The sequence below is a fragment of the Cervus elaphus genome, chromosome 22 (assembly GCF_910594005.1).
Source record: "Cervus elaphus chromosome 22, mCerEla1.1, whole genome shotgun sequence".
In the NCBI taxonomy this organism is placed as follows: Eukaryota; Metazoa; Chordata; class Mammalia; order Artiodactyla; family Cervidae; genus Cervus; species Cervus elaphus.
The window spans coordinates 53486677-53504893 of NC_057836.1; the positions used below are offsets into that span (position 1 = coordinate 53486677).

Consider the following 18217-nt stretch of genomic DNA (forward strand, 5'->3'; position numbering starts at 1 on the left):
CAGAGTTTGAGAAAGGTAGGCATGCTACACTTGGACAAACATTGCCTCTTCATATTTTGAGGGGTGCTAATTTAGTAAGCTAAAGGTCATCATTTTCTTTGCATTTCTTTGACCATTGATAGGTTTCACAGTTTCATGTATTGTTTATTAACTGGTCATAGCTCCTACCTTCTGAATTCTCTGTGGCCACTGACTGTTATCCTAGGTGTTTCTTATGTTTAGGCAGGAATATTTCATGTAAATCCATCACGCTGTGTCACATTTGCTTTTGTTTGCCTTGTGTTCTGTTATATTCAGGGCACTCAGTTTTATTCTAGTTGGAATTGGTAAACTGTATCTGATGACATTGTTAACCAGAATTTATCTACTTCCTAACCTGTCTAATCATGGGCTTTACTGGAGTTACAGATAATGTTGAAAACAATAGTAATGAAATGCTTAATTTCTTGTGCACCTTTGAGTTAGTAAATTTTGTGGCAGTCTTACTTTATTAATAAGAGTTGGAAAGCTCTATCTTTTGAGTTGCACTTGTTTAATAATTTTCTACCAGACTTGCTAACTTACTAAATTTTTATATTCTTGAAATAGAACTCCTTGTTTATTGAGCATTTATGATTTTTAAATAAAACACAGAAGAAACACCTGTAAAATTTAGTGGTAACCAGTGGGCATCTCAGCGTTGCTTACATGTTTCAAGCACGTGGTTGTGAGCGTGTTCGTGTCTTTCCAGTGAGAAGCCTCTGGAGTGTTTGCTGACGCACTGCATTAAGGTGCCAATGCTTGTCCTGGACCCAGCCCTGCCCACCAACATCACACTGAAGGACCTGCCATCTCTTTATCCTTCTTTCCATTCTGCCAGTGATGTATTCAACGTTGCAAAACCAAAAAACCCTTCCACTAACGTCTCAGTTGTTGTTTTCGACAGTACTAAGAACGGTAAGATCTTCTTGTGGGTATTTTAAAGTCTTGATATCATTGGATGCTGGGATAACAAAAGTTTGAATGGAACAGAATTGATTAAGTTTTTAAAAAATGCCTGATAAACTAAAAATATAACAGGAAGCAGAAGAGCTGCCATTGTATTTCAGAAAGGGGTTATATATATTTCATTCTGTGTAATACACATGCCAGCCTGAATGCTGAGGTCAGGTCCTGAAACCTGGAACTCAACGTGTACTGTATTCTCTTGGCTCTGTGTTATTCTGGAGGCTTTTTTTTTTTTTTAAACCATATAATTCCTCAGTGAGGTTGTCTTCTGCAGCTTGGATTGACCATACTTGGAGCATTCATGCTGAATGTTCTGAAACGTCTGGTTATGCAGTTGATTTGGCCAGATAGTATCATTAAATGTGTAATTCTTGGCATAAAACGTGCACCCACATCCTTCAAGATCCCGTCCTCCCATCTGGCCACTGAGCTGCTGAGCCCCACGCCTGTGTCTCCCTCCGTAATCCTTCCTCTTGTCTCTTATCCTTCCTCGGCGCTGAGCTGCGCTCCCCAGAACCGCTGTTTTCCCTTGTGTAAGATGAAGGCTGCCTCGTCCCCTTTACAGTTCTCTTCTCAAGTTCTCATTCTGGAACTGTCTTTGACCTGTTCTTACTCTAATCTGTAATCAGCCGCATCCTATGAGCTGCTTTTTTTTTTTTTTTGCAAGAATCTTATCTTTCATACTTAATCAGATTTCCTCTACACCAGACCAAATTTCTTCACTCAGTTCCAGTAATAGAATCCTGTCTGCTCTGTCTACCTCTAAAGTTCTTCTCGGATCTGTCCAGCACATAACTGATAAAATCAGCGTTTTCCAACCTGTTTACAGCTGCTCTCTCTGGAGAGAATAATAGTAGTAAGTATTTGTTTTTTACGTGGATACAAACCCTCTTGCTGGTGGTCCAGATGGAGGTTTAGTTGCCTTGGTCGTGCCCGTCATCCCCTTGCTTCCCAGCCCTCCTTGCATCTCCTTGCAACTGTCAGTGTCTTTACGCACAGATTGTTGCCTGTCCCACCCTTCTTCCTCTCCCAGCCCATCTCCTGGTCTTCGTGTGTGTGTCTGTGCCATATGGCTTGTGGGATCTTAGTTCCCTGACCAGGGACCGAAAGCCCTGGCATTGAAAGCACAGAGTCCTAACCGCTGGACCACCAGGGAATTCCTGCCGTCGCCTGTTCTTTCCAGCCCCATCTCCACTGCTGTCTCCATGAGGATCCTGGACTGGGACATTCACAATGATTTTATTTTTCTGTATCCCTGTAGCACTTGTAATCTAGCTCACAGCTTAGTTTTTGACTGCATTGGAGTTTCTGGGGTTCTCATCGAATTTCTTCCCAGCAGAAACCTCCTCACCAGTTTGTGTGCTGAACAGTGTCTAACATAGTACTCATTTCCTGGTACTTACTCTTTGTGATTTGAAAGGTCCAAGTGCAGACATCTCCCCCTTCACATTACCAACCTGTTTCTGAACTATCTTGTATAGAAACTTATTTTTAAAATTTATGCTATATTTTTAAATATATAGGGAAAGTAAAGGATAATTTTTGACAAATTTAACAAGCTACATGATTTATTGTTTGTCTGAGTTTAGCTTTCAGTTCAGTTCAGTTATGTCCAACTCTTTGCGACCCCATGGACTGTAGCAACCCAGGCTTCCCTGTCCATCACCAGCTCCCGGAGCTTACTCAAACTCATGTCCATCGAGTCGGTGATGCCATCCGACCATCTTATCCTCTGTCGTCCCCTTGTCCTCCTGCCTTCAGTCTTTCCTAGCATCAGGGTCTTTTCAAATGAGTTAGTTCTTCGCATCAGGTGGCCAGAGTATTGGAGTTGGAGTTTCAGCATCAGTCCTTCCAATGAACACCCAGGACTGATCTCCTTTAGGATGGACTGGTTGGATCTCCTTGCAGTCCAAGGGACTCTCAAGAGTCTTCTCCAACAGCACAGTTCAAAAGCATCAATGCTTCAGCACTCAGCTTTTTTTATAGTCCAACTCTTACATCTGTACATGACTACTGGAAAAACCATAGCTTTGACTAGACAGACTTTTGTTGGCAAAGTAATGTCTCTACTTTTTAATATGCTGTCTAGGTTGATCATGGCTTTCCTTCCGATGAACAAGTGTCTTTTAATTTCATGGCTGCAGTCACCATCTGTAGTGATTTTGGAGCCCAAAAAAATACAGTCTATCACTGTTCCATTTTTCCCCATCTATTTGCTATGAAGTGATTGGGCCAGATGCCATAATCTTAGTTTTCCTAATATTGAGTTTTAAGCCAAATTTTTCAGTCTCCTCTTGCACTTTCATCAAGAGGCTCTTTAGTTCTTCTTTGCTTTCTCCATAAGGGTGGTGTTATCTGCATATCTGAGGTTATTGATATTTCTTGAAATCGTGATTCTAGCTTGTGCTTCATCTGGCATTTCGCATGACATACTCTGCATATAAGTTAAATAAACAGGGTGACAATTTGCAGCCTTGATGTACTCCTTTCCCAATTTGGAACTGGTCTGTTGTTCCATGTCCAGTTCTAACTGTTGCTTCTTGACCCGCATACAGATTTCTCAGGAGGCAGGTCAGGTGATCTGGTATTCCCATCTCTTTAAGAATTTTCCACAGTTTGTTATGATCCACACAGTTAAAGGCTTTGGAGTAGTCAATAAAGCAGAAGTAGATGTTTTTTTGTACCTTGCTTGCTTTTTCGATGATCCAGTGGATATTGGCAATTTACTCTGATAACACTTCACCAGAAGAGAAAAAGGCATGATATTATGTTAGCAATTATAACTCAGTTATAAAGTCTATGGAGAGAAGCTTGGGTTTTCCTCTACTCATTTTATGACATGTCGAAGATGTAAAAGATTGTAAAGTTTGGGGTTTCCCTGGCCGTCCAGTGGTTAAGACTCCACACTTCCCATGCAGGGGGTATGGGTTTGATCACTGGTCAGGGAACTCAGATCCCACATGTGGCCAAAAAAAAGGATTGTAATGTGTGATATAGGTAAGATTCATAGTAAGTAATAGTCTCTTAAACACTGTTTTTTAATTTCCACTTGGGTTTTTATTTGACTGTCCTGCTTATCACATTGACTCATTTAGTAAATATTTGTTGAGCCACTGCCCTGACTTGGTTGTTATTTTAGGCAAACAGCAGAGGAAAAAAGGGCACATTCCTACCTTCATGTAGCTTCCATTTTTAGTAGGCCACAAACTTGCTCTTTTATCATGCTTAGGTATCTAGATCACGGATAGCAGAATTGTTTCATAAAGGACCAGGTAGTAAATAGTTTAGGCTTTGTGGGCTAAGAGGCAAAATGCCAGGTATCATGTAGGTATTTGTATGAACATTCAGCTGTATAAAAATGCTAACACTGTTTTTAGATCGGGGCCATGCTGAATTCAGCAGTGGCTAGATTTTGGACCATGGACTGCCAAACCCTGATCTAGATTAAGAAATTTTAGCCATGTTTGGCATGTTAAAGATAATCTCATTTAACCTCTTTCCAGTTAATCATCGAGATCTGTTGGTTGGTTTTTTTTTTTCCTTCTGAAATGTGTCATTTCTGCCCTCTCCTGATCACCCTACCACTTCCACTGCGTCCCGGACTGCCGATTGGACAGGACTTCAGCAGTCACACGGTCCAGCCCTGCACCCAGGACCCACATCTCAGCAAAATGGGCTTTCCAGTCAAGCTTGTCTCCTTTGATGTTTAGGAAATGAATTTCCCCGTGACAATTGATTCTGCCTCTGGACTACATTGATTTTTACAAGGAACTACGAAGTGCTTGCTTACAGCTTTGTCAGCCTGGTTCAGTTGTGCCCTTGGGATCCTGTGGGGCCAGTCCCTGCCCTGTGTAGCATCTCTTCTTCTTTAGCTGTCTGTTAGGTACTTGACTGCACCCTCGTTTGATCCTCTCAGAATGAACTTTAGTTTCTATTACCTTTAAAGTGTTTCAGCTGGAATTGAGCACTATTCCAATGTGGTTCAGTCTTCAAAGAGATCGGGACTATTTCTTCACTGTTTATCAAGTGCATACTATATGCCCGATGCAGAAGTGAACAGATGGACAGAAATCCCTGCCCTCATCAAATTTACATCTTGGCCCAGGGCTCAGACAGCTGATACAGCATACAGGTTAAATCCTATAGTTTGTAGAAGATGAATGCTATAGAGAAAAACAGGACAGGGGAAATTGGGGGGTGGGTAGGGCAGACTCCCCGAGTGGGTGATTTTTGATAAAAATTTGAAGGAGGCGAGAGAGCCTGCCACATGAGTCTGTGGGCAAGCAGCGCTTCTCCATATTTCCCTATATACAGGGTAAGTGGGATAGCCAGTGGGAGGCCCCGAGGCAGGAGTCTGTCTGACATGTTGGAAGAAGGGCAGGGAGGCCAGTGTGGCTAGCACAGAGTGAACGAGGAGAGAGCAAGCGATGAGCCCAGAGAAGCAACAGGCACCAAATGGTACAGGCTTTTGCCTTTAAATCAGAGTGTGTTGCGGAATCAGTCATTGAAGGGTTTTGTGATCTGACTTATGTTCCAGAAGAATCAGTCTGGCTGCTATAGTGGGAACAGACTGAGGAGGGGCAAAGGTTGTAATAATTGAGGTAAGAAGGAAAGGGGCTTGGATCAGTGTGGTGGTGAGAAGTGGTTAGACTCTGGACATTTTGAAGGTCAACTCAATAGGGTTTCCTGATGGGTTGGTGTTGGGGAATATCACCCTTCTTAGTCTAAGCCCTCTCCTGCTTAAAAGCACAGTGTTAGGAGGAAATTCAGTATGGCCTTAGCATTACTGACTCATCCTTGAACTCACTGTCGACTAAAACACCTCTAAGTCTTTTTTTAAAACTTACATTTACTAACTCAAATACCCATTTTATTTAATTTTTTTAAATTTTGATTTTTCTTCAAAGATTCCTTTTAATTTATACTTGGTTTTGTTTTGTTGCCCAGTTAAAGACCTACCTCTGTTTGTAGTACAGAGACTTTATTTTGCTAGATTTGACTGATGGCTCTAAATAGTCAAGGACTTTGGGGGGAACCCTTGCTCTGTTACCCAGGGTAATAGCTTCTCTCTTGGCTTCCTGTAAGCCCACACATTCCACAAGCATGACTTCTGTATCTTCCAAAATCTTAATGGATTGTTGAACAAGACAGAACCTACAGCAGACCTCCAAAACCCCTCTCTGGGTTGACTATAGCTTTTATAATTTTATACTCTCTAGTCAGAATTGGTTATAACCTGCCTAACTTGAGATCTAGTCTCTGTTAGACCCATAAAGATGACATGAGGTGGTGTTCAGCTGTCTTCCTGAGATTATGAACAAAGACATATTGCGCAATGCTTCTAATTGTCTGATCAACCAGTATTGATGTTGTTCAGTTGCTAAGTCATGTCTGACTCTTTGCGACCTCATGGACCACAGCTCGCCAGGCTTCCCTGTCCATCACCAACTCCCGAAGCTTGCTCAAACTCATGTCCATCAAGTCGGTGATGCCATCCAACCATCTCATCTTCTGTCGCCCTCTTCTCCTCCTGCCTTCAATCTTTCCCAGCATCAGGGTCTTTTGCAATGAGTCGGCTCTTTGCATCAGGTGACCTAAGTATTAGAGCTTCAGCTTCAGTATGAGTCCTTCCAGTGAATATTCAGGGTTGATTTGTTTTAGGATTGACTGGTTTTATCTCCTTGCAGTCCAAGGGACTCTCAAGAGCCTTCTCCAGCACCACAATTTGAAAGCATCAGTTCTGTGCTGGTCAGCCTTTTTTATGGTTCAACCCTCACATCCGTACATGACTGCTGGAAAAACCGTAGTTTTGACTGTATGGACCTTTGTCAGCAAAGTGATGTCTCTACTTTTTAATACGCTGTTTAGGTTTGTCATAGCTTTCCTTCCAAAGAGCAAGCATCTTTTAATTTCATGGCTGCAGTCACCATCCGCAGTGATTTTGGAGCCCAAGAGAATAAACTCTGTCACTGTTTCCACTTTTCCTCCGTGTGTTTGCCATGACATGATCTACCAGTATAGAATCCACCTTATCAGCAGGGAGAGACAGATGGGGACAGAGTGAAGTGTTTTTTGATAAATTTATCCAAGATGGACGCATGCAGTTAGCCCCCAGTGCTTCCATTAAAGATAAACAGTATACTGTGAAGACCTTCTCCAGCACTCACCAACTATATTTTTATGGTACATTTGAGACTCTTGCCCAGGGTTGACCTCCATCTTGCAGGCTATAATCTGTAGACCCTGCTTTCTGCGTCTGTTTTGAGAATGAGGAGGTCAGCCTTCTGACCTCCTGTTTTCCGTGGTCCCCAGATGTCAGCAGGTTGCTGATCCCATTTGTCCCTACCACTTGAAAACTCTCTCCTGGTCGGCATGCATCATCATCGTCCTTGCTTGTGCATGCTTAGCTGCTCAGTCATGTATGACTCTTGGCGATCCCACCGACTCAAGCCTGCCAGGCTCCTCTGTCCAGGGGATTTCCGAGGCAAGAATACTGGAGTGGGTTGCCACTTCCTACTCCAGGGGATTGTCCCGACCCAGGGATTGAACCCAGGTCTCCTGTGTTAGCAGGTGGATTCTTTACTGCTGCGCCACCTGGGAAGCCTATCACCCTCCCGACCCCCAACTTAATCTGCTCTAATCACATTACCTGATGAATCACAGGAGTTCACGGTGACTCTGGGGGAATCCCTGGACTTACAGCGCCTCCCCACGTCCATCTATCAATAAATGCTACTGGCCTGGCTTTCAAGGGCCCCTTCTGGTTGCCCTCTTTTCCTTGTACCCACCACTCCCAAATGTTTTACTTTTCATCAAACAATTTTATTTTTTAAATGAAACTTGTCGATGTTTGATGTTTGGTCCTACCTCTGTCATTCCTGTCAGTCTTTTCATTTCTGTTTCCTCTGCACACCGGATCCTCTCCTTCAGTACTGCAGAATTACAGCGGGTTACAGTAGCTCCCCTCTTGTTGGATGGGTTAATTTTGTCTCCCCCAACTACCTTTTCTTTGAGACCATGTATTATACTGGTTTCAGTTCAGTTCAGTCGTTCAGTCGTGTCTGACTCTTTGCGACCCCATGGACTGCAGCACACCAGGCCTCCCTGTCCATCACCAACTCCCAGAGTTTACTCAGACTCATGTCCATCGAGTCAGTGATGCCATCCAACCATCTCATCCTCTGTCGTCCCCTTCTCCTCCCGCCTTCAGTCTTTCCCAGCATCAGGGTCTTTTCAAATGAGTCAGCTCTTTGCATCAGGTGGCCAAAGTATTAGAGTTTCAGCTTCAGCATCAGTCCTTCCAGTGAATATTCAGGACTGATTTCCTTTAGGATAGAGTGGATTTCTTTGCAGTCCAAAGGACTCTCAAGAGTCTTCTCCAACACTACAGTTCAAAAGCATCAATTCTTTGGCACACAGCTTTCTTTATAGTCCCAACTCTCACATCCATACATGACTACTGGAAAATTTGACAGCTCTCAAAATGCCTTGTACAGTATCCTGCCAGACATCATGGTTAAGTATTCATTAAAATCATGCTTGTTTATTGTATTCTCTGTTGTAGTTGAAGATGCCCAGGCTGGAATGTTTAAAGGAAACAGCAGACAGACAGTTTGGAGGGGCTATTTGGTATGTTACTTTAAATTAGCTGTATTTTTGCAATCCGTTAGAATAAAAGTGTGAGAAATAAAGCTGTTTTACTTTGAGAGGCTTTTTAATGTTTACTTTTCCTGTAAGCTTTCCAGTACTAGTATTGATTTAAATAATACCATTCTTGTTTTGAAGCTTGTGTGATGCAATAATAGATCTTTCCTAGTTTTCTCAGCTGTAAGTTTTCACCAGCCTTATGATGTGGAAAGTGAGCTGTGTTTTTCCTGTTCTTATTTTAGACAACAGATAAGGAAGCCCCTGGGCTAGTGCTAATGCCAGATTTGGCTTTCCTGAGTGGATTCCCACCGACATTCAAGGAAACCAATCAACTAAAAGCAAAATTGCCAGAAAATCTTTCTTCTAAAATAAAACTGGTAAGAGCTTAGAAAATAGAACAATTAGTATAGCACATCCCATTTAACGCATGCCTCTTCTCGGCAGCCCCTTCCGTTACATTCATAGTATAGCTGACGACAAGACGCAGAGGGGGAATTGCCGGGTGGTCCAGTGGTTAGGACTCTGCTTTTACTGTTGAGAGTGCAGGTTCAATCCCTGGTTGGGGAACTAACTAAGATTCAATAAACTGAGTGTTGTGTCCAAAAAATAAACCAAAAAACCCAAATGAAGCAAAGAGGTTCTCCAGTCTGTCACATATGCTGTCGTAAAGACAGCTTTTTATTTGTAGAAGATTCTGGCTTTTTTACTCTTAATTTTTTGCTCTTAATTCCAAATGTTAGGAGTCTGACTTGGATTGTAGATTTCCCAGGCAGAATAAGGATTCATTTGTTTAACAAAGGTGCGTCTGTGTGAGCCAGGTGCTCTTACGGCTGCTGAGAGTGAGCGTGGAAGGAGGGGTGGGGGAGGCCCAGCACGTGTTTGCAGGCACACACAGGCCCCAACCCGCGGACTTGCTTAGAGCTTCCACGCACACAGGGCAATGCTGCGGGTACTTGGAAATTTGATAATGGGAGCCCTTCATTCCTTAATAGCTAGCTGAGCCACAAACAAATATATAGTATTTTTACACGTTAACTCTTCACACTTGAACACCGAGCCCATCCGTGAGAGCTGACTTTGGAGGCTGTGACATGCGTTAACCTTTCTCGTCCTTAGAGCCGTGTGTCTGATTGACGTAGGGTACAGGTCATGCGGGTGTGCCGTCCTTGGGACCTTCTGTCAGGACGCCTGCTGTAAGGTTGTAAGGATGAATTCTTCCTCCCTCAGGATGGAAGGCATAATAGTCTTGGCTCAGAATTTGCTAGGCTCTGCTCCTCCTGATTTTACAAAGAAACGTTCTCTAAATTCTGCCAGTTTTTAGCTTCCTGCTTCTTCCCTCTGTCTCCTGTTGATGTCACTTAACAATGGGGAGGTGAAAGGATGGAGGTGGAGGCAGTGCGGGGAGAGCTGTGACCTAGGGGCTTTTAGAGTTTATGTCTGGACGGTGTTTTCTCTCTGCCTGTCTGAGTTCCCTTCCTTTCCTTTCCCCCTAAGTGTTTCACTGTTTTAAGATACTTTGTATTACCTTCGTAAATACCTTGGTAATATGAATGACACTTCTGTCTTTTCTTCATATTTTCCCGCATAATTTTCTTTCTGGTACCTGGCAATACGGTAATGCCCAGCCCGATGAGGGTTGGGTTATTTCTTAATCTGTAGTTTTTTCTTAAAATAAATAATTATATTCCTCCTTCCCCTGAATTATTTTTAATGTTGATTTGGGCAGATAAACCCATAGATCAGCATTTATTCAGCTTCTTGGCTTCCTAGCTGTTAGTTGTACGGGGGTAGACGTGGTGTATGTACTTTTGACCAGCGAATCTGCTGCTGGGTGGGCGTGGTCTGCCAAAAGATCCAAGTCGTGGTCACCTCTTTGGTAGGCTAGTTTGGGGCAGTGCACAGTGGTGAGTGCCGGGAGAGGCAGGGAGGGCGGGACTTGAAGGAGGCAGTAGAACCCCAGGCTCTGTCCATGGGGACACCCCCTCCTCCGCCGTTCACCCGGCTGGAGGTTGATCTGGATTCCCCAGACCTGTCGTCGTGGAGGCTGGCACCTCCTGGGGGATCCAGCCAGGTATTCACAGTGTTTATTGCAGCCCATTGTCACAGTGCCAGCACCTGTGATGGGCTTCAGGAGTAAGGGCTTCTGATTTTTGGAGGCTCAAGAGAAAATGAGGAGGAGGAACCACAGAAAGACGGTGGTGTCAGCATTCAAGCCTGGTTCTCCAAGGCACTGTCTTTCTTTGGGTCCTACTTCCTGGTTCTATTACGGGCACCCTGAGAATGAAGTTTCCAACCACCGGGTTCCCAGTCTAGCGTTGATGAAACACCTGCTATGTGCCAGGGACCGTGCCAAGGCTAACCGAGTGAAACCAGCCCATCCACTGCTGCCACAGCCCAGCAAGACATTCAGGTTCCCCAGGTGCCTTGGCAGTGGTGCCAGTGATGAGAATGGTTCCAGAACCGTCTGGAAGCCCTCAGCCTGACCCGCTGACTTACTAGCTCCTGGAGGACACGGAAGGAAAAATGAAAGGGGAAGTGGATGTGAACCAGTGAAGATGGACATGGTGACATTAACCACACTCAGAGCTTCACGGGAGAAGTGAGATTTGGGGAGGGAAATGAAAGCTCAGTTTGGGGTAATACGTTGGAGGTGCCCGGTGGCATGTGGGAGGAAGGGCTGAGACGCTGGCTCCTGTTCAGGACCTGAACAGTGAAGCGCTGTGCCTCCCCAGGACCCTCCGGTGGCCTTTGCTAAGGCCCATGACCGCCAAAGCCACCTCGGGTTTGGTCCTGTCCCAGAGACCCTGGGCGGGCTGCGAGCATCTCTGGACAGGTATTGCCTGCTCATCTTGTACACTAGTGATCATCTCTGGGGCTGGCATTTAGGGGCCCTTATTGAGAGAATGAGCAAGAAGCAAGACTCTAACACCTGCCATATACAATGTCCTGGGATGTAAAGGAAACCGTTTTAGTGGAGTGATTATTCAAAGGAGTCTTTTAGTTTTTTGATGTCATGATTTTATACATCCAACAACTTGGCCTTCATCATCTTGTTTAGTGAAAAAGAAGGTGAGATTCCCTTCTTACCCCCATCAGGGGAAGTGGGAGTTAGTTGAAAATGGTTTTGTTTGCAAGGTGATAGATTTGAATTCATGAAAACTCTTCTGTGGACTATAATCTTACAAATCTTCTTGCAGTCTTCTCTATTGAAAACTTTGTAGTTTGAGATATTGGGTTGGCCAAAAATTTTGTTTGGGTTTCTCCATAACATCTTAGGGGTTCCCTGGTGGGCTCAGATGGTAGAGAATCTGCCTGCAATGGGGGAGACCCAGGTTTGACCCCTGGGTGGGGACGATCCCCTGGAGAAGGGAATGGCTACCCATTCCAGTATTCTTGCCTGAAGAATCCTACCATCTTAACAGAAAAATCCAAATGAACTTTTTACCCAATACCTTGAGGTGTGAGTCCTTTTGTGATCTGATTAATTACCCTCTAATTTTGCTGTAGAATTTTTTTTTAATGTGATGGACACAGAATTCAACTTTTGAGAAATCAGGTTATCATGGTCTTTTAAAAAATTTTTTTATTGTATACTAGCATATATCCGTGGTCTTTATTTTCAGCTTCCTCTGAATCATTTTCTCTTTGGACGTTTTCATTCATGGTGACTTTTTCATTTGTTTTTTGGGTTTTGTTTTTGTTCACTTCAGCATATGTTAGAGCAGAAGGTCTTCCCCGAGCTGTCAAGTAAATTCTCACCTGTGGTTGAATTAAGTGATGCTGGTTGCTGAGTGGGTGTGCAGAAATGGAGGACATGCACTTGTCCTCAGGCTATTTTGGAGGCAATATATGTGTACATGTAGTGGTCAAGGAGCAAAACAGGATAGTATGAGGTTAGCTATCAAGGATGAGTTGGCATTTTAGAGACAAGAAGGAAAGATCTGCATGGATCAGAGACAAGTTTCCAAAGAGTTAGGAGGCTACACGGGATCCTTGAAGGCTGATCAGTTATTGATAATTTATTTCTGCAGGAAGGACAGTGTGGGCAAGGTGGGAACAGCATACTGTCTGACTTGGACTCTGACCCCTCAAACCTCTGTTCAAGGCACGACACGTTCAAGGTCGTAGTAAATGGTAGTAATATTTGTACTAATGCCCCCTTTCCTGTCATCTCCCTGAAGCCATCTTGTGTGCCTTTTAAAGCATACACAATTTTGTTTTGCAAACAAAACCATTTTCAGGCACCCTTTATTTTGGTTTTGTTCCTCATGTGAGCATTTTGGTAGATTAGACAGGCACCTCTGAAACTGATACAAGTTTTAGAAAACCACCAGGACATATTAAGACCTAGTTGCTTGAGTTCTGAAATTACTAAAAAGAGCTAATTTGTTTTTCAGTTGCATTAGCTGGCACATTTTTTTCCCTCACCTCACACTACCATCTAAAGGTGGATCAGTCACATCATTCTAGATAATGTTATTGTAACAAACATCCTAAAGTCCCAGTGGGTTAAAAAATAGCAAAACTTCATTTCTCGGTCATGTTACATGTCTGGCTATGGGTCTGCAGGGGGTGGGTGTAGAAGTTGTTCTGTCTTGGAGAAACTTGTAATTTAAAGAATTAAGACTGGCTTGTAATTTCAAGTAAGAAGTTATATAAGGAACCAGTTGACCCACAGATTCCCAGGCTAAGAACTCCAGCCTCAGGCACTCACCACCCTGCGGTTGGTTTCCTTACCGCCTCCTGTCTCTTCCCCTGAAGAGTAATTAAGGCGTCTGGGGTTAGGGTGCCACCTAGCGGCCAACACAGGATCCTTTGCACCACTCAAGACGGTTGACAAATTTTTCTTCATACATACAAACGTTCCTTTAAGCTCTTTAGTTTTCATCTCTTTTCCAATTTTCAGTCTCTTAGACAAATCCCTGGGAAATTTCAAAGTAGTTTTCTAGAATAAAAGCAGCTTGAGTAGAAGAGATTAATAAAGGGTACTTTCACTTTCATAATTAGGCTTTCCTGGTGGCTCAGCCGGTAAAGAATCCGCCTGCAATGCGGGAGACCTGGGTTTGATCCCTGGGTTGGGAAGATCCCCTGGAGCAGGGAAAGGCTATCCACTCCAATATTCTGGCCTGGAGAATTCCATGGACTGTATAGTCAATCCATGGGGTCACAAAGAGTTGGACAGGACTGAGTGACTTTCACTTTCCCAATAAATTTAAAATTAAATTAGGATATTAAAGTACGACATTTATTTATCCTGGAATAGTGATTTTTGCACTCCAGGGAGCCCTGTGAGGTTCTGGGAGGGTCTCTGGGAAGGGAGGCTAGGGGAGGACAGGTAGACTGTTAGGTACTTAGAACAGACAGAGGACGCTTGCCTGCGTGGCCCGCCTCCCCTCCCTCTCCTGGAGTGAGGAAGGCAGTGACAGCAGTCTGAGCAGGTCTGTGATGAGGGCTTTGTGTGCATCAGATACTGTTAGGCCGGAGAAATTGATCAGTAAAGAGGACAGCGCACACACACGCACACACAATTTGCAGTGGGATTGAGTGCCTACATAATACAAAGGGGAAGAGAGATAAATGAAATTCTAACTCTGACCTCTACTTTTGGCCTACATAAACTCGGGAGACTTTGCAGCATGACCTAAACATAGGCATGTAGCACATGCAAAAGCTTAGTGACCCCAAAGTAATTTGTGTTTTCTCTGTTTTTTTATTTATTTTTTTAAATTTGACTGCACCTTAGTTGTGGCACCTGAGATCTAGTTCCCCAACCAGGGATCCAACCTGGGCCCCCCGCATTGGGAGCAGAGAGTCTTAGCCACTGGCCCACCAGAGAAGTCCCTTGCTCTGTTTTGTAAATTAAGAAGGCTAAAAATTAAGAAAGAAATTGACCCGACTAGGAAAGCCCACTCGCCAGTAGGGCGTTGCTGTCCTAGATGAGTGGTCTTCAACCGTCTCCCTGCTTTTCAGTTCTGAAAGCCTCTCTTCACAGGAAATTGTATGACGGAATTAAAACAACAACAAAAAAGACGTATCGAGGGTGGTGTGGACTCTGGCCGAGGTGGCGAAGGGTGCTTGTAAAATGTGTTGCTGTGTGTGATGTCCCCTCTTGGGTTTATGGCAGCTTCGAAAACACTGCCCCTCACGGCGGTTTTCCTGTGCAGACGCTTCAGGGCCCGGGCGCCGTGAGGCATCTGCTGACAGACGTGCTCGCCCCCGCCACGGCTCCATCGCCGGACAGGACTTGCCCCACCGTAGGCAGCCGGGCAGTGTTCTAGAACAGAGGCCACAGATTGGTGACCAGACGTGTTTTGTTTGTATGCGTGACAATCAAAACTATACGAGCCACCACTGAAAACTGGGAGATTCCAGGTGATACTGGGGATCCCGGCCTCTCCAGAGATCTGGCTGCCTCTGTCCCTATTGACTAGTGGCTGCCTTTTTCAGATGGGGCCTGAGATGTCCCGCTTGTCACAGCCCCCAACGCTCTCCTGTTTCTAAATAGCTGGTCTGTTGCATTCATTTGGGAAATGTGTCTGGCCCGTGTAGGTTTTCTCTCCACAATACTGGCTTGCTGTTTCAAATATGTATATGAAACTTTTAATCTTTTAAATATATGCAGTATATATTTAATGGGTACAATAAACAGCAGATAGTATAGTTAGTACACAATATGTAGTATATATAACACGTTATTTATATTTAAGATCAAGGATCAACTGGGCATTTAAAGGTGTCTTTGTTGTTCAGTTTTCCCACATGTAACTCTCCTATTATTTTATAGTTGCAGTTGTATTCAGAGGCCAGTGTAGCACTTCTAAAGTTGAATAATCCCAAAGATTTCCAAGAACTGAATAAGCAGACGAAGAAGAATATGACCATCAATGGAAAGGAACTGACCATAAGTCCTGCATATTTGTTATGGGATTTGAGTGCCATCAGCCAGGTAAGGAATGCAGAGATTCTTTTAGAACCCAAACTGAGGGTTTTGATTATTAAAGATTTATAAGTCATTGTTGTTAGAAGAGAGGTTCCCAGGTGGCTCATGGTAAAGAATCTGCCTACCAATGCAGGAGATGTGGGTTCAGTCCCTGAGTTGGGAAGATCCCCTGGAGGAGAAAATGACAACCCATTCTAGTATTCTTGCCTGGAGAATTCCAGGGACAGAGGAGCCTGGAGGGCTACAGTCCATGGGGTTGCGGAGAGTTGGACATGAGTGAGCACACACAGACATATTAGAAGAAGGAAGAGGGCTTACAGAGGAGTGACTGATTCCCTGTCACTGCCATTGGTTAATAACTAATTGAAATGATCCACATTCAGAGCCAAGAACCTTTTCTTTAAAAAGGTGTATGAAAGAAATGCTGTTTTTGTGTTGTTTTAAATATGCTAAGTGTTTTGCATTACTTTTAAAGTTTAAAAGCTGGATGCAGTCTTTGAAAGTTTGCTGGAGTTCCCTGAGGACAGAGGGGACAGTCAGGAGGGGCAGTGTGACTTAGGGATATTTTATATTTTTCTGTGCCCCATGCTTTTCTCAGTCTAAGCAGGATGAAGATGTCTCTGCCAGCCGTTTTGAAGATAATGAAGAGCTGAGGTACTCGCTGCGATCTATCGAGAGGCATGCACCGTGGGTTCGGAACATTTTCATTGTCACCAACGGGCAGATTCCATCCTGGCTGAACCTCGATAATCCCCGAGTGACGATAGTCACGCACCAGGTAGAGACTTGCCATGTGTCACAAGGCTGCAGTTTCCTGTTGCGTCTTTTCCATTTCTTTGTCTGGTCCCTCATTTCATCCCCCGACTTTCCTCTCCACCACATCCACCTTCCTTTAATCCTTCCATTCACCTCCCTAATTTCTTTCCAAAAACAAAACAAAACTCCCTTCTCACTCCCCTTCTTCTGTCTTGTTTGTTTTGTGTCTGTTAAAAGGATGTTTTTCGAAATCTGAGCCACTTACCCACCTTCAGTTCACCTGCTATTGAAAGTCACATCCATCGCATCGAAGGGCTGTCCCAGAAGTTCATTTACCTGAATGATGATGTCATGTTCGGGAAGGATGTCTGGCCAGATGATTTCTACAGTCATTCCAAAGGTCAGAAGGTGAGTAGCTAAGAGGTGCCTGGTCTAGGAATCACTTAGAAGTTGTAGATGGGACATAGGGAAATCAGTGTATATACATATTCAGATTTCTCCAAGTGAGCATTTTTGAGTGCTGAGCTCAGGAGAGGTAACAAACAGGGAGTGCGAAAAGTTCCTACGGCAGGAACTTTGCTTCCTTATGTTCTCAACACCCAAACCCACCCTGTATGTTTTCTGCTACTGCAGCAGCAGAGAAAGCAAAATCCCTGGGAAATTCTTGTGCTCACCATGTCAGCAAAACACACAAGGCAAGTTTAGCTCAACGTAGTGCTTTAAAGCCATGGATGAAGTGTCACTGAAGGCAGCCTGTCTCACTCTGGCTTTGAGGTGCAGGATGGAAAAAGCGGTCCTGAGCACAGATGTTATAGGTGTCAGCTGTGTAGGCATCGCCATCTTGGGAGTGAGATGAGCTTGGAAAAGCAAGTAAGAGTTAACCAGATGAAGAAAGCCCTTCCAAACAGCTGGACAGTGCAAAGATGTAGAGATGTTAAAAGTTTTCAAAAATATTAGGAAGTAACCATATAGCAAGTCAGGGCTTCCCAGGTGGCACAATGGTAAAAAACCTTCCTGCCAATGCAGGAGACAAGAGATGCGAGTTTGACCCCTGGCTTGGGAAGATCCCCTGGGGCAGGAAATGGCAGCCCACTCCAGTATTCTTGCCTGGAACATTCCATGGACAGAGGAGCCTGTCGGGCTACAGTCCATGGGGTTGCAGGGAGTCTGATATGACTGAGCAACTGAGCACATACCACGCATGTAGCTTGTCAGTTGTTTGGAAAGCAAAGTTGTTCACAGCTCAAGATGTTGTGTGGATTATTCATCACGGCCTCACGGGTGGAGGTGAGGACACTGAGAGGTCATCCGCGCCCCTTTTCAGCCTCGATGAGACGATACATGCATCCACTCAGGAGCTGACAACAGCATCAGAGAAGAGCAGTGACTTCTTGCAGACTTCCCACCTGCACGCTTTTGTACTTGGACTTAGGTCTGGCGTGTTGCTGCTCTATCTAACAGCAGATTATTTATAAGCCCGTGTTGTGAGACTAAATCTGTAAGCTGGGCCCTCGCCTGCTTTCCTCCCGTCAGAAAAGAGGGACTGTGCCGGCTGAGACCCGTCGGCAGGGCGGGACCCAGAAACCACCACAGGGTGGCCCTTTCTACAGGCTCCATTTGCTTTATTTTTCTTTTAAAGGAATTCTAGCTTAAGAATAATAAGTGTCAGAAGTCAGAAACCACTTTATTTTCTCTCTGGCCTCATCCTAGGTTTATTTGACATGGCCTGTGCCCAACTGCGCCGAGGGCTGCCCAGGATCCTGGATTAAAGACGGCTACTGTGACAAGGCCTGTAATAATTCGGCCTGTGACTGGGACGGTGGTGACTGCTCTGGTGAGGATGTGTTCAGGTGTAACTTGTCTATGTTGCTGGAATTGTTTTTCATT

General features: G+C 44.3%; 1 protein-coding gene across 3 annotated transcripts in view; it reads left to right on the forward strand.

The window, feature by feature from the left end:
* Positions 1-18217, forward strand: part of GNPTAB (N-acetylglucosamine-1-phosphate transferase subunits alpha and beta) — a 78859-nt gene that overhangs the window by 41236 nt on the left and 19406 nt on the right. For 2 of the 3 annotated variants that reach the window (XM_043881083.1, XM_043881084.1), the window contains exons 5-11: positions 731-936; positions 8552-8616; positions 8877-9011; positions 15419-15580; positions 16173-16352; positions 16568-16738; positions 18041-18164. In XM_043881083.1, coding sequence (XP_043737018.1) covers positions 731-936; positions 8552-8616; positions 8877-9011; positions 15419-15580; positions 16173-16352; positions 16568-16738; positions 18041-18164 — 1043 coding nt within the window. Of the gene's footprint in view, positions 1-730; positions 937-8551; positions 8617-8876; positions 9012-15418; positions 15581-16172; positions 16353-16567; positions 16739-18040; positions 18165-18217 lie in introns of those variants that run through there. The other variant, XM_043881085.1, reaches the window with a different exon arrangement.